Source organism: Cygnus atratus, chromosome 1 (genome assembly GCF_013377495.2).
Source record: "Cygnus atratus isolate AKBS03 ecotype Queensland, Australia chromosome 1, CAtr_DNAZoo_HiC_assembly, whole genome shotgun sequence".
Classification (NCBI taxonomy): Eukaryota; Metazoa; Chordata; class Aves; order Anseriformes; family Anatidae; genus Cygnus; species Cygnus atratus.
Window position 1 is genome coordinate 113220059 of NC_066362.1, and position 14701 is coordinate 113234759.

At 38.8% G+C, this 14701-nt stretch overlaps 1 protein-coding gene across 1 annotated transcript in view; it reads right to left on the reverse strand.

Annotated features, from left to right (window-relative positions):
* Positions 1-11301: 11301 nt before the first annotated feature.
* The window catches only part of KCNJ6 (potassium inwardly rectifying channel subfamily J member 6), a 160857-nt gene continuing 157457 nt past the window's right edge, over positions 11302-14701 (reverse strand). The window contains exon 5 of the mRNA XM_050713249.1: positions 11302-11627. Within this exon, the coding sequence (XP_050569206.1) occupies positions 11302-11627 (326 nt within the window). The remainder of the gene's footprint in view (positions 11628-14701) is intronic.

The following is a 14701-nucleotide window of genomic DNA, read 5'->3' on the forward strand; positions in this document are numbered from 1 at the left end:
TTAGAGAAAGCATGAAGGAAAATATACTTTGATATAATGTGAGAAAATGCTATATAAAGCTGAAAGTGTTGAAAAAGATTTAAAATGTCTCAGAGATCCAGATAATTACCCACCAAAACCCATTTTTTAAAAATCTGTATTTTCAGTTCAACTGTTTTTCCCACATAGGTAAAGCAGAACTCCACAGAAATATAAGCTGTAGAAAATATCTTTGTCCTATTGTCCTGTTTTATAATAGAACATTGTTTAATTTCATGTATTCTAGTAGCAACAATAAAGATCTTATTTGAGAAATGACTGGAAGCTGAACTTTCATAAACACTTCAGCAATTTAGGAGTTTAAGAACTAATGAAAATTATCCTACCATTTTAAATATTAAGCCTGTTAAGATAATCTTGTAACTTTTTACCTTTTTAAACACTGGAGTTTGTAACGCTGTAATAATTGAAAACCACCTCTTAGAGACAGTATTTTGTCTGTTAGAAGGTTACTGCATTCTTAAGTGTTAGAAGAAGACTGACTTTTTTTTCTCCTTTACTCTATTTTTTTTTTTTCTCCAGAAAATGTTCGGTGTTTATCTGCAATGATACAACCCAAATGGCTAACAATGAGGAACTGTGTTTATAGAAGAGATGTGATCTGGACTCATGACACACAGACATCTTCAATTTTGACCATGTGTAGATCCTGACAGACAATTTTTATGACTGAGTATACTCAGCTTTCAGACCAGTGTTTGTGCATATTCCTGTAGTGCCATAAAAGAAGTGTTTGATGTATACCTACACATTCTGCATTAGCTACCCGTGTGAAGAGGTCCTCACAGACCAATGAGTCTGTGCAGTTTGTGCTTGAGTTGTATACACTGCAGTTCTGCTCATATCTGTGGGCCAGATGAAAGTGAGATTGCAGGCTAATAGGACACATTTACTCAGACGGCATTTTGCCAATTTTCTGATAAAATGATTGCTAAATAAACCAAGAGTTAAATGCAACGTGCTGCCAAGGAACATATCTGCCTTTTGCTGTGAGGAGTAGAATGTGAGTCAACCAAAGCATCCGGCTACAGCCCGCTTCCAGGCTTGAGACTGAAATAAGATACTTGTTTGCCCACACCTGCTGTACGTCCATCATTTCTCAAAATGCAGAGCCTTGTAGGTACACCACCTACAGGTGAACGCAGACTCACAAAGCTACTTCTTGGTCTATAATACAAATGGGAAGAAATCCCAGCTCCAGTTGTACCCACGCCAAGTTCAATTAATACCACAGAGTAGAAGTCCAGTGAAAAAATGTGTTCAAAATATGTGTGTGATATTTTCTCTTGTGTCCTGGAATGGCACAAGAAATATTCTGGAATATCAAAAATGGAAAAGTAGAGCCAGAACTACTCTAGGCTATGAACAAAGTAGTGTAGGCTTTGACCACAAGATCTCACCAATAGCTGTCTGTTCTGATAATAGCACACTAGTATTTCAGTGGATTAAACACAAGCAAATTCAGTCACAAGACAGTGTCCAAAGTTGTTTATTGTTTCAAAGGAAAGAGTTTATTTATTAGTATCCTTTTTGTTTGAAAAATAGAGAAACAATTTTCCTGGAACAACATTTTAATATATATATATTATTTTAAAATTAAATTATTGTCTAAGTACATGATTTACTTGTGCTTCCTTAATAAATATGCTTTCATAATTACCCATTCACAGATGTATTGAAATTGTTTCTAGGGAAATACAAAATACCTCAAAAGTAGGTTAATGAGCCAAACTATTACTTTTTCATACCTACCTCCTATCTTCTCTTACTGACAGAATGATGATGAACAAGGCTATGAGAGCAAGTAGGTAATTGCACTTTCTACGGATTTTTTTTTTCTTGTGATTCCACCGTTTATACTGACTATAATGATTTGTACATGCACATGTGCAATTCTACTAATTTATTTATAAACTTCTTCAGAAGTATTTTAGGGAAGATACGAATTTCTTATTTGCTAACCTAATTGTGTTATCGCTTAACTTTGGAGATATATGCAGAAAGGCAGATAAAAATTATTTGGTATTTCACTAAAAAGGTATGACTACGTCTTTCAGGGATTTAGAAAAAAATGTCTTTACCGGCTTGTTCTGCTTAGCAGCAGAAAGATTTTTAAGGTTACAGATGTCTCAAAATAAAGGGGTGTGGGAAAGATTTCACTTTTAACTGAATAAAATTTCTGCCAATACCATAAAACGGAAGTTCTGATTACATTAGTATTTCTTACTGTACTGGAAATGATATATCAGAATTGAGACTTGGAAAAATTTGAAATTTGTGGTTATTGATAAAGCAGTTTGTAAACTAAATTCAAAATCTCCAGTCATGTTTATCTAAAATAGGTGCTTTAATTTCTGTTTGCCTGTTTGCTGGATTAAATGGAAGAAAAAACAGTAGTAATTGTTTCTCAGGCTCTGGCTCCAGCCATTAGTGATGTTAAAATGTAATGTTACTTACAGGAAACTGCGTAGACCTTTAAAATATTGTTGTTTGGTGGTTTGGATTACAGTTAAATTACTTAATATGATGATATTCAGAATTAACTTTCTTAGCTAGTTTTTGTAAAATGACCACACTAAAGAACGGAAAAGTGATTTTAGGAAGTTCTGTAGGTCAAGAGAACAATGTTGATTCATATCATAGAGATTTTTAGGCACATCATTTTGAAAATGTTTGCTTTTGTCTGTACTGTATTCATGTAAGGTTCATTCTGTGTTGTTTGGTACTGGAAATGCTAAGAGGAAGCAACTTGGAGGGCTCACTGGCCAGCTGCCTGACTGCAGTGCCAGTAGCTGAAGGGCCAGCAAGCAAGCCAGAGGAAAATGTTCCCTGTTTTGAAGGCTCTGTCCAGGGCTTCCAAGAAGAGGGTCAATTATTTACTGATAGTTGAATTGCCAAAAACAAAACAAAACAAACAAACAAACAAAAAATTGATAACGAATTTGTAATTTATTATCGTTGAAGGTTTCTCTGAGGTACTGTAAGGTCACAACATTTGCCATCAGCCAGGTTCTTGCTCCTTAGGAAAGGCAGGCTTCTCCTCTGACAGTGGTTATCAAGAACAATATCAATATTACAAGTCCATTTTTGTGAAAATGTTCAGAATGTAATGTTGGGAATAGCTTAATTTTAGCTGTAATTGGAATCATAGGAATAACTGACTCATACTGCAAGGGTAAGGTTGGTGGCAGTTTCCTACACTGCTAGATAGCTCCAGCACTGTTTCATTTTTTTTGACAAATTTCATACCTATTCATTTTTACAGTAGGTAAACTGACATTAAAATGATAGTGTGAATTTCTTCATTATCTGCAAAGATGGCAAAAATGGATTTTTCAGCCTATTTCAAGAAAGTCTCCAGCTGAACAAAACATTTTGTTCCAGTATCGGAATGCCGCATTGTGTTATTTTGGAAATGTGAGAGGAAAAAACTGTGAAAAGAAAATTCCCTTCTGATTTATCAAGAAATCTATTTTAAGTTTTGTGAAATTTTTCTCTGAAGCAGTTCACTACATTGATCTATCTCTAATGGTCAGTACAAATCCACAGATTACGTTATAATTAATAATGAAACAACAAAATAAATCCTTAATTTATGAAACAAGAATTCTTTTTGAAAGTTCACATTTTTATGGCCATGCATATTTCTTTTTTAGCAAATCAGAGTGTTGACACAAAGAGATTTTTCACACAAATATTTTTCATTAAAACAGAAAAAGGAAATTCTTATTTAAATATATGAAATTAAGCCACATTTTTCTCTGCCATTTTCCCGGAAAATTTCTATGCAGTTTTCTTTTTCTATTCTTCTGTTTCTTCTCTGGAAAGTGAGGCTAAGCAGAGGTTTTACTCCTTTTACATGTATTAGTTATCATATTACATTATTTTGCTGTGATTTTTCATTAAGTTCATTCTGATTTCACATCTTACAGGGGCTAAAAGCTCTTCTAAAATCAATACCATAGGTACTAGTACACAGCTGATTTCTTCCTTGTCATCTAAATGGTGGTAAAAGACCCTAAACATAAGGTCTTGAAGATTTGCAGTGGTTTCTGTGAATGGAATATTTCCTCACTTTCTTTTGAATTCAATAAGTTTATAAGCAACACTGTCTTTTCTTAGTATTACTTAAATGTGATTGAAGTGATGAATTATCTTCCTTGTCTCTTCTCATTATATAGATTTCATTTTGATGATTTTACTAGCTAAAAAACTAGCCAAGTTTTTAAAACAATAGTTTTTGTTACGCTTTGCTTTACTATATTTATTAATAGTAGTTGTCTGAATGTCAAGGAAATGATGCATGTGTATAAAAAGTAAAAAATGACCAGCAGCATTCCTTAGATTTCAACACATGATTCCAGCGGCCTTGCCCTTTGGTCAAGACTTTTGTTGAGTTTCTTCTGTAGCCTTTGTCCTTATTTATATTCCTTCCTTTCCCTTTCCAGGGACCTTTTGTATTTGTTGCGAACCTTTTTAACCTTTTGACTAGAAAGCGGGATATCTTGTTTTCTTGTTTTTTAAGAAATGAGATCATTAGAAATGAGAATTGCTGGCCTGTCTGCTAAGTCATGGATTACATCTTTTCCTACAGAAGCTGCAGCACAAGGACAAAATGCGCACCTTACTTTTCTTGCTCCACTACTGTGCCTTAACCCCTTTACAAATAAACTGCCTTTGAGAGAGTCACGCCGTTTTTTTGTTCTTGCTGGAAGTATCTTTAACACATTTGGCAGTGGCTTCAGTGATCCCTAATTTGCCTAAAAATGTGTGCCTAAAACCTACAGCAGAACTGAAGGATGTAAAAATTCTGCCTATGGCTGCCTTAAGACTTTGGCAAGTATTCGATGCTGATGACATTTCAGTGAGGTGAAGACCTATCATGACTCCATCATCTCCCAGGGAGCCTAAAAGCTGGCACAAAAGGCAGCACAAAGTTCTCACATAGTCATCTCAGCAGATGGTCTCTCTTTTCCAGAAATGCCTCCTTGTTCCTACTGGCTTTCATAAGAGCTGGTAAATGTTCAGCATTTCTGAAAAATCTCGTGTAGAGATTTAGGAGGTTAGCTGTAGCATCCCATCCAGTTGTTGCTGAGAAAAGGAAATAACTTCTTTAATGGCCTGAAAAAGATGCATTATAAAGTGTAACAGTTTGAGTCCCCCCCCGCCGCCCCCCAAATTTGAATGTATATAAACTGTATGTTGCCTTGACATCCTTTCTGAATTAGAACATGACCTCCTCAAGCACCACATCACATGTCCTTTAATACAGACATTTCAGTGAGGAATTTGGGTCCTCCTGACTTATGGTGGAGCCAGTAGCTTCCAGAGGGCTGCCAAAGAGCTGCAGCTGTGGCTTTGGTGCTCCTGACTGCCTTCTTTGATTAAAAAAATTTAAAAAAAATTGGGGAGGGCTCTCCCCAGTTCTATCCTGAGAAAAAAACTCAGAGCAGCTGGTATTACTTGAAACTCCCAAATCTTTATTCTGTGTGGATGACACAAGTTAGAGATGATGAGGGAAGAACTGTGGTTTATACTTGTGAATTCACTTGAAATAGAAAACAGATTTCACACTTGAGATGAAATATCAAGATATGCAGGTCTCTCTGGAACACTGTCTTTGGGTATGATGTCTGTGTGCTGTCTACATGAAACTGCATTACAGCACCAGTATGTGGGCAATAAATGGAAGAATGGCAAGTGGTAAAATAGGTACTCCATTACACTGGAGTTATTGCTAGATTAACATTTCTGAAAATCCAGGGGAGCTGAAGAAAATGGAAATGGGTTGAAGTAAGCTTGAACTAAATACACAAAATGAAATGTGCACTAAAATGTGTAACAACACCCCTCCCCTCCAAAAAGCCAAATCTCAGAAGTTTAAAGTTAACTCAGGAAGCATAAAAGAACATCATTTATTATAAATATTAAATGGCTTTCGGGTCTTGTCTCTAAGAACTACTTAATGCACAAAGCCCACATTTATGTCTGCTTTCCAAGCACATTTCCAAACAGCATGTTTATGAGCTAAAGGAGCAAGGATGAAAGAAGCCAACTTTGGTCCTTGTTTTGTTAGGTCTGATTTATAGACTAAGTAGTGTCTGAATGAGGTAACATGGCTGTTAACAAGGCTGATATTTTGAAAAGAAAGGTATTTCGACAGACAGAATTTGCAGTAATAGTAAAAAGTCGAAGTTTCACAGTGAGAACTTCTGCTGTTAGCTAAAGGAATGTCCTACCCAAGGTGCCGGACTCTCCCTTTGCCATAAAGACAAGTCAAGTCAAGCTTTGAGCCTATAATTCATATCTACATCAGGTATCTTGAGCAAGTGGTATAAATTCATCATTAAGTTCAAATCTCCCTGAGCCAGAAGTCCGAGGTTACCCCTTACTTCTGCCAGGAAGGTTTTCTAGGCATAACATCACGCATCCTTGCAGGGCTGTGCAGTTCTGTACCCATCTCACAGTGCAGCTGGAGTGAGATAAAATGACTTGGCTTTCCTCCGCCTCCACCTCCTAGGAAGGCTGCTCGGGTGGGTGGTGTTCAGAGCACATCAAGCCCAGACCTCACAGGATTTGGGGCCTTAGGAGACACGGTGGCTACTTGCACTCAGAAGCATAGGTAAAGGCTGCAGTGATGTACCTCTGCAGAGAGCAGATGACTGTTGGATGAGGTGAGAAACATGAATCATGTGCCTTCCCCAGCCTGAGGGCACATGTATCTGAACGCAGCCTGGGAGTGCCCTAGTCAATAGGATAGCAGCTGTTAGGGACTGAGGGAATGGGGAATTTTCCATTCTTCTGTTAAAAATACACCAAGGGAAGGATTTAAAGTTTCTTTGGGCTAGTGGGAGAATTCAAGAACCCATCTGACCTTGGTGCAGGTGTTAGGACACTGCTTTTACTGTTATGGCAGGTTTGTTTCTTGGGAGGAGTGGGGTGTGGCCTTGAACCTCCCTGGGCTGAAAAGGGCACTGAGCCCAGGTCTCCCCTTTCCTCGGTAGTGTAATGCCACATAGTTGATCAAAATGGGAACTTGTGCCCTGCGGTTGAAAAGAGAAGACAGATTTCTTCCCTGTTTTTAAAGGGTTTGAGCTTCCCCTTTAATTCCAGCAGAGGAATATGGACAACCCCAGAACTGAAAACCTTTGCACACGATAGCTAGGCATGTAAATCCAGAGCCCATTCTGAAGGAGGTTAGAGCCAGAACAAGCTCTAACCATCCAACAAGCATTTTCCCCTTTGCCAGCACACTGTCCTACCTGAGGTGGTGGCTGGAGACCCTCTTCTGGCACACCACTTCCTTCCTCTGTACGGCAAGAGATGCACAGAGCTCTGTTAACTCAGGGCTGTGCAGTCCCCTCCACCTATGCTTCTGGTATAGAGACCTACAAGCTTGCAGCAAGGCCCTTCACAGAAGCAGACAAGACATTTCATTTTGATCACCAAAGTTAAATTTGATGGCTCACATCAATGCCAATACCTATAGTTCTGTAGGACAAAGATCTAGGATCATAACTGCTATATACTTTTAAGAGGATGTTTGTATTTTTTGTTGCTTACTTTGAAATAGTATTTGAAATGTATTTCAATGCTGGTAAGATGGTATTTATTGCTAAATAGTAAGATGGAACTTGCAGTACTTGATGAAGGTCAAATTCTCACCCAGTATAAATTTGCATTGCCCCATGAAAAGCAATATTTCTGTATCTGTTATCACCAGCTGAAAGATATGGTTTGGAAACTTGTGGGGAAAGAAAAAAAAATAGTGTGTTGTAATAAACAAACAAACAAACAAACAAACCCTCTAAAACCAAACCAAAACAAAAGATAAATGCCAAAACCAAAAACAAAACCAAAAACAACCAAAAAAAAAAAAAGAGAAGGAGCCAGAGATGACAGTACAACACTGCGTGAGTTTGTACGAAGAATCTCTGCAGCATTTCTGTTCATTGAAGAAGGAACTGAGTGCTGCAGTAGATGACTGCAAACTCACATTTATCTCTGGAATTTCTTTTGCTTCTGGAAATCACAAGATAAGCTGAGAAAAAGACATCAAAATGTATTAATGAAATATATAGGTATGTAATGGATCTTGATTAATTATGTATCCAATTAAATAAAAACATTACATCATTCATGATCCTTAAATGTGATTTGCCAACAATATTCCATTTGGGCACTGTTTTCAAAGGATATTGTTAAGGTTTAGGAGCTGAAGTTTTCAGGTTAAGTTGTTATAATGAAAACACCACTCAATATGTACGGCTTGAAAATCCATTGTTAATTAACAGCATTCAATTCTTAATTGTCTTTTTACCAGTTCAGTTGAAATCATTGACACAAAATACATTGTTAAACTGCTTAATCAATCATTGTAGAAAAATAGAGGTGTTTGATAGGGACATTCTAGTACAAAGTTTAGGTGAAGCTTCCCCATTGAAAGCTTTGGAGGCTTCTGTTTTTTAAGCTTATGTTACAAAAATGAGATTTCATAAACTTTACAGTCCATACTACATGAATACTAAAGACAATAAAATACAGGGGGATAGAGAGAGAAACAAACACACACCTCAAGCTTTAAGTGCCCTATTCACAAAAATATAGCTTACACATGCGCATGCCCCAGCGGTGTAAAGTCTATTTTTTTGTGGTTGAGGACACAAAAAAAGGTTTTGTTAGGGCCCTGAGCTGCTGTTCTAATCAACATAAACTTTTCCTAAACTGTAGCAATGAATTATAGAGTGGCCCAGTAAATTCCAAGAGTAAAAAGCAGGTTTATCCTCAGAGGAATGGTTTGCCTTCAGCTCATGCACCTTTTGCTAGGACTGCAGACTGACACACACAGGCTCTTCCCTACCGACGTGCTACCCCTGGGTCTTCTGCTGTAAGGCTTATGTTTTCCAGCAGAGCTTTGGTGTGACCCTACCTTTAAAGTGCTGGGTGCCCCTCATGGGTGGCCTTACAGATGGGCTGCGGTGGGTCAATGGGAGTGCTGGGCTGGTTCTGGTACCGGGGAAGAAGACCAAGCTTTAAAAGGTCTGTAGCAAAAGGAGCTGTATCTCCTGAAACTTTAGCGTAAATAACCTTTACCCGGTTGACAAAATCAGCCATCCCAACAGGAGGGAAAAAAAAAATAATCCATATTCAGAACCATTACTTACATCACGCTGCTCTGTGAAAGCCTTTCAGGAAAGATGCTCAGAGCTGAAACAAAAGATTCTTCCCATCCAGCCTGACCTGCCCATCCCTGGTGCCAAACCTTTCTTCCACACCCTGCTCTTTGTGCCTTGGTATTAAGCACAGCTGGAGGACCTGCAAAACCCCGTGGATTAGCCACACTAGGTGACAATTGGCAAGGGGCAGTTGTTTCAGCAAAAAAATAGAGAATATGTATGGACTTGGAGTGAAAGCTATATCACAGTGCAAAATTTCTACCTGCCCACTGAGATTCTCCTGAGGGTTGTTTTTTTTTTTTTTTTTCCCATTTTAATGTAAATGTTTCTGTACAAAAATGCTTCAGACTCCCTTCAATGTATTCCTCCTTTCTGCAGTGGGCAGGTATTAAGAAAACAACAACAAACAAACCCAAAACAAACAAATTAAGGCTGCAGCTTCCTTTCCTTCACTGACAGAAATGTTGTTGTGGATGGGCCCGAGCGGAAGCCCACCAAAAGCATCACAACCTGTGCTGAAGAAGCAGCATTTTACACACGCTGGGCCTAGCTGAATCCTTGGTGCTAGGCACTGCCGTGCCATGGGAGCAGCATCCATCACATAGCGAGGCTGTGAACTGAGGGCCATGCGGATCAGCTCCCCTCCTGGTGAATGTGTTGTGGTGTGAGCTATGCAGCTGGTAATGTTAAAGTTGTTAAGTCAGGATGTACAGGATTTACAGTGGTTTACAGCAGCCAAGGAGCTAACCTAGGGACCCCTGCTCCTGAACATGGGTGGCAGGATCTGTGTGTTTTGCTGAGAAGCCCTGTTAAGCCTGTTACCCAGGGATGGCACGTGTTTTGTGACTTCTTTTGGGGACCGATGAAGCACCAATGTTGTTGGCAAGAGAATTTCTTCCGTTATGGCTTCAGCTGAAATTCAGCTGTTTCCTTCCCAGCTGGGTGGTTATGATCTGCTCACTACAGGACCACGCTCGATTTTCAATGGCCTGTGCTGCTCCATTTAAATCCCATGGTTTGGGTTGGATGAAGGGAGACGTTTCCCTGGATATTGCACATAAAGGCTAATACCTCTGCATGGAACATGCTTGCTAGACTAGGAGTACGCAGGAAATTCTTGTTTGCCACAGTCTAAATTTAGATTGAACTGCCAAGAAAATACCCAGGAATGGTTTGCCTTATTTGTAAACATTTTCACAGTATATCAGTAATTATGTTACAATTTTTCTACCCTGCCCTCTCCCAGACTTATGGCTTTTTAGAGTCAGAAAAATGACCTGTTTGGGAAACAGTGAGGTACTCTAAATAGCTGCCAGTCTGGTATGCTGAAGAAGATGTCATGCACTAAAAGACCCATAGATATAAGGGGAGAAATCAGTATGACACTCCAAATGTTAGAAGAGAAGTACTTATTTCATGGGTAGTTTGTTTTTGCATCCCGGTATTTCTAGAACTCGTTTTCTAAACCTACATTAATTACACAACTATGTACATTATTTAGAAGATCTTTACTACAATACTTTTGTACATGCGTTGTTTATTACTAAATGTAAAGAGAAAGTAATTACATAAGGCATATGTACAGTATCGTGTTGGGTTGCAGAGCCCTCTGCTCACCTTCCTCTTAAAGCTGCAAGGCCCATTTGATAAAGGCTTGCTGACAAGTTTACAAAACTGTCCTGAAATATATATAAAAAACTGGAGTCAAGGCCCATTGCTTTGATGAACGTCAATTAGCCTTTCCTTTTTATATACCTTGATTATATTCCGGTGGCTTTTTTTGTCAGTTTTAGTAAACCTGGAGGTCTGAACTCAGAGAGGTGCAGAGGAAACCATCAGTCGTTAGCAGGGTGGGGATGGAGATTCCACTGGAAGTAATGGGTATTGCAGCTTTAACCTACACCTTTGCTTAGTCTGTGAATCTCTTGAGTTTGAATTGGGCAGGTAGATATTTCACATCTCAAATATTTATTTTCCCAGAATTAAGAATGACAGGGAAGAAAATAAAAGTGTGTGGGAGAAAGAAAAGGGGAACAAAAAGGGAGAAGATAAAGAAAGTCATGTGGTTCTTACACCTCTGGTGGTTCTACAGTTTGGACTCGTTCTCTAGGTTTGCCACATCACCATTTCTTTCATTTTGGTCTTCTTGATTCTTCTCTTCCTCTTCAGTTTCCAGCTCAGCATGCTGGTCCAGCTTGCTGGAAACAGACCAAGTCAGGGGCAGTTCTGCTCGGCTGGCCATCTCTGCCAGCTCTTTGGCACTGTAAACTGGTGTGTTGGTCTCATATGTTTCATGAAAACTATTGTAGTCAACTTCATAGAATCCATCCTCCAGAGTGAGGACAGGGGTGAAACGATAGCCCCACAGGATCTCACTCGTAATGTATGAGCTTCGAGCTTGGCACGTCATTCCTGTAACAGAGAAGGAAGAAGTGCTTTAATAAGGACCCACTGCTTTCTCAAATCCTTAATTATTTTTTTCAAATAGGCAGAGAAGTTTATGTAAAAAGACACATACCAGCAAGGTAATAGGCTTGACCTCATATGAGGTTGAGCTTAGAAAGAATTTTATGGCGTGTAACCTATTTGATGCCTTTTCCTTCTACAAGTACATATATAATTACATGCAGTGCGTCTATGAGCAGTCTTAACATTTCTTCATTAAATGCAGCTCTTCTTTCTGTATTTCATCAGTGAGTAACTTGCCTGCTGCTGAGTCTAAGATTGCTTGTTGAGAATGTGTGTGACTTGCTTTGTGACATCCTTTTCATCCCTGGCAGGTGATTTGTGTAACAAACCTACGTCATCACATTCAGCACTTGCCCAGGCTAACTGACAAACTTTGGTAAAAGCTTTTCTCTGTTGGAGCTAACTTCTGAGCCTGTAATCCACAGGTTGACTTGGCTCCCCCAAGGGCTGGAGACACCTTTTAGTCACATTTCTTCGAGATTTGGATTGGTGGCCAATGCACAAACATCAGCAAAGCTCCTGGGGAACACTGTCATAGTCTGTGGTGTTGAATTCGGATGACTGGGACTAACTGTGAACTTTGTTACCTTTCCTTCACAGCTCTGCTGAACCTCACTCTGTGAGCTGCTGTAGGGAAATAAATCTTTAAGATAATATATTGTGTTAAGAGATATGGAGATAAGCAGCCATTCCAAGTTCGAAGTCTAATTCAGGGTGTCCTCTGGCTGAAGAAAGGCCTGGCGGTGTTGGGGAGCTGTGACTTGGAGAACCCATCCCATCTCAGGCAGAAAATAAAATATTATTGCTCAGTGGTGGAAGGGAAAACTCAGCAGATCAGGAAAAATATCAGCAAAAAGGAATATATAAGGCAAATGCATATTCCCAACAAATTGGGTTTACATAGAGAGGATGTGATGGTTTTCCTTTAATTATTTGCACATTATTAACTACATGTTACTAATCAAACCTCAGCTAAACAGTATACGTCAAATAATAAATACCAATATATATCCTCTGAACAAGTCTGCCACACATCAGTTATTTAGAAGATAATCAAAAGCAATAAAAAAAATTTTTCATTCTGGGAGCACAAAAGGACAGTCTATAGACATGCACATCATTTCCCCTGTGAAGTCACACGGAGAGTTTCAGGAAGAGCAAACATGGGTAGTTTAGTTTCTGATCTCTTTCAGGACTGTGCTAACTGCTCTCAATGATTCTGCTTTCATTCTCCTGAATCTTCTCTTCAAACTTGGGTAACTCACTTCTGACAAGTGAAACCAAGGCGTTCCTGGTACTCTACCTTTTACATTTATAATGCCATGTTTAGAAAGCCACTTGCCAGCTGTTACCACACTGCGTTACCATGCTTCTCCAGTAGTAATTTCCATTTATTGCCACACATCAGACACTGAGGAGTGGTGACTGTCAAGAGAAGCTTTAGCATGAAGACTGATGCACTTTTTCTACCTGCTAGAACCGGTCAGAAAAGTGAACATACTTCTACTGTGTTTACTAATCTTAATTTCTCTTTCTTTTTCCCTTAGTGGACTACTCAGACCTTCATTTTTTATTTTATTTTGTTTATTATTATTATTATTATTATTATTTTGGTATTACAGTGCAGGTCATGTTTACATTTCACTTCTCAAGTAATGCACAAACAGAAATATAAAGATCTTACCATTTTACTGTTCATTTCACAGGTGTGAAGAAAGGAAGAACACTGGAAATCATATGACAAAATCATATTTTTTGAGATTTCCTGTGCAATTTTTTTACTCTAAAGAAGATCTTCTTCCACGCCAAATGATGGAGGAACTCAGCAGCAATATACAAGAGACAAATTCACTGGATGTGCAGCACCTTCCCAAAGGGCTATTTGCTTTGCAGAGCTCTGGCAGAGCCAGAAGAGCAGGTGCAGTATTTGATAGGACCTCCCTGCCCCAGAGATGGTGGCATCACCAAACTGCAGGCAGAGAGGGCCAGAAGCAGCCAAGGGTGGTTGTGATCTCTTCCTTGCTATCTCAGACACCACTCTGGACTGGCTTCCTACCTGTTCTTTGCTGCTCCTTGATGGCTTGCTGAGACCAGTGACCCCTGGATGGGTTGTCCTGAAGCAGTATTGTCACTCCTAACACTCACATGTCTCTAATCCATTTGCTGGAGAAATTTAACTTTGAAGTGAGCAGGAAATCTGAAGTTTTCATTAGAAAGGTGATGAAGTTAAATTAAAAAATATTGAAGTGCCTTTGAAACAGCGTTGCCTTCCTGTGTTCTGACCAAATACCCACTGTTCCTGCTGCGATTAAGAAAAATTCATTTAACCATTGGAAAAGAGGAGGGTAATTTTCTGCAGAAGTCAAGAAGATTAATTGAATTAAGCTTGAGTTACAGGTCATTAAAAACTAACCCTAATCTGAAATTTTAACCCATCTCTGTTTTTAATACAGTCTCCCATTCTACAATGATTTAATACCTGTTCATTTCCTATTGACAGACAAAATCATTTCAGACCTAGGATGAGAGTTAGGATTTTTGAAATAAGTACATTGAAATCAAGAAAAAGGCTATATCTAGTGAGGGCTGTGTGTATGAGAAAGGCCTTATAATGTTTTCTAAATGTTTGTGATTGCTGATACAGAAAAAGTCTGTAAGTGGATCACAAGGATTTCAGATTAAAAGGTCCCACGTTTGCAGAGGCCCTTGAAGTGATTGCCAGTGAACCTCTGTGGATCTGGAAGCAGAACAGAGAGATTTCTGCAAGTCTGCATTGCATGGGTTTACTAGCTTGTTCCTTTGCTGGCCCAGATGTCCTTGAACTTCTTATCTTTTCTGCATTTACACTTTTATCATATACTATTGTCTGATTTGGACACATTTTATTATACACCATGGTTTTAATTGTCTTTCATTACTTGCTGTAAGTTCTGAACATGCTCTTGGTTGATGGAGGAAGCTGCATCCTGAGTGAGGGAGTTTTAGGCTTTAGGTTTACAAGTATTGCCTGATTTATT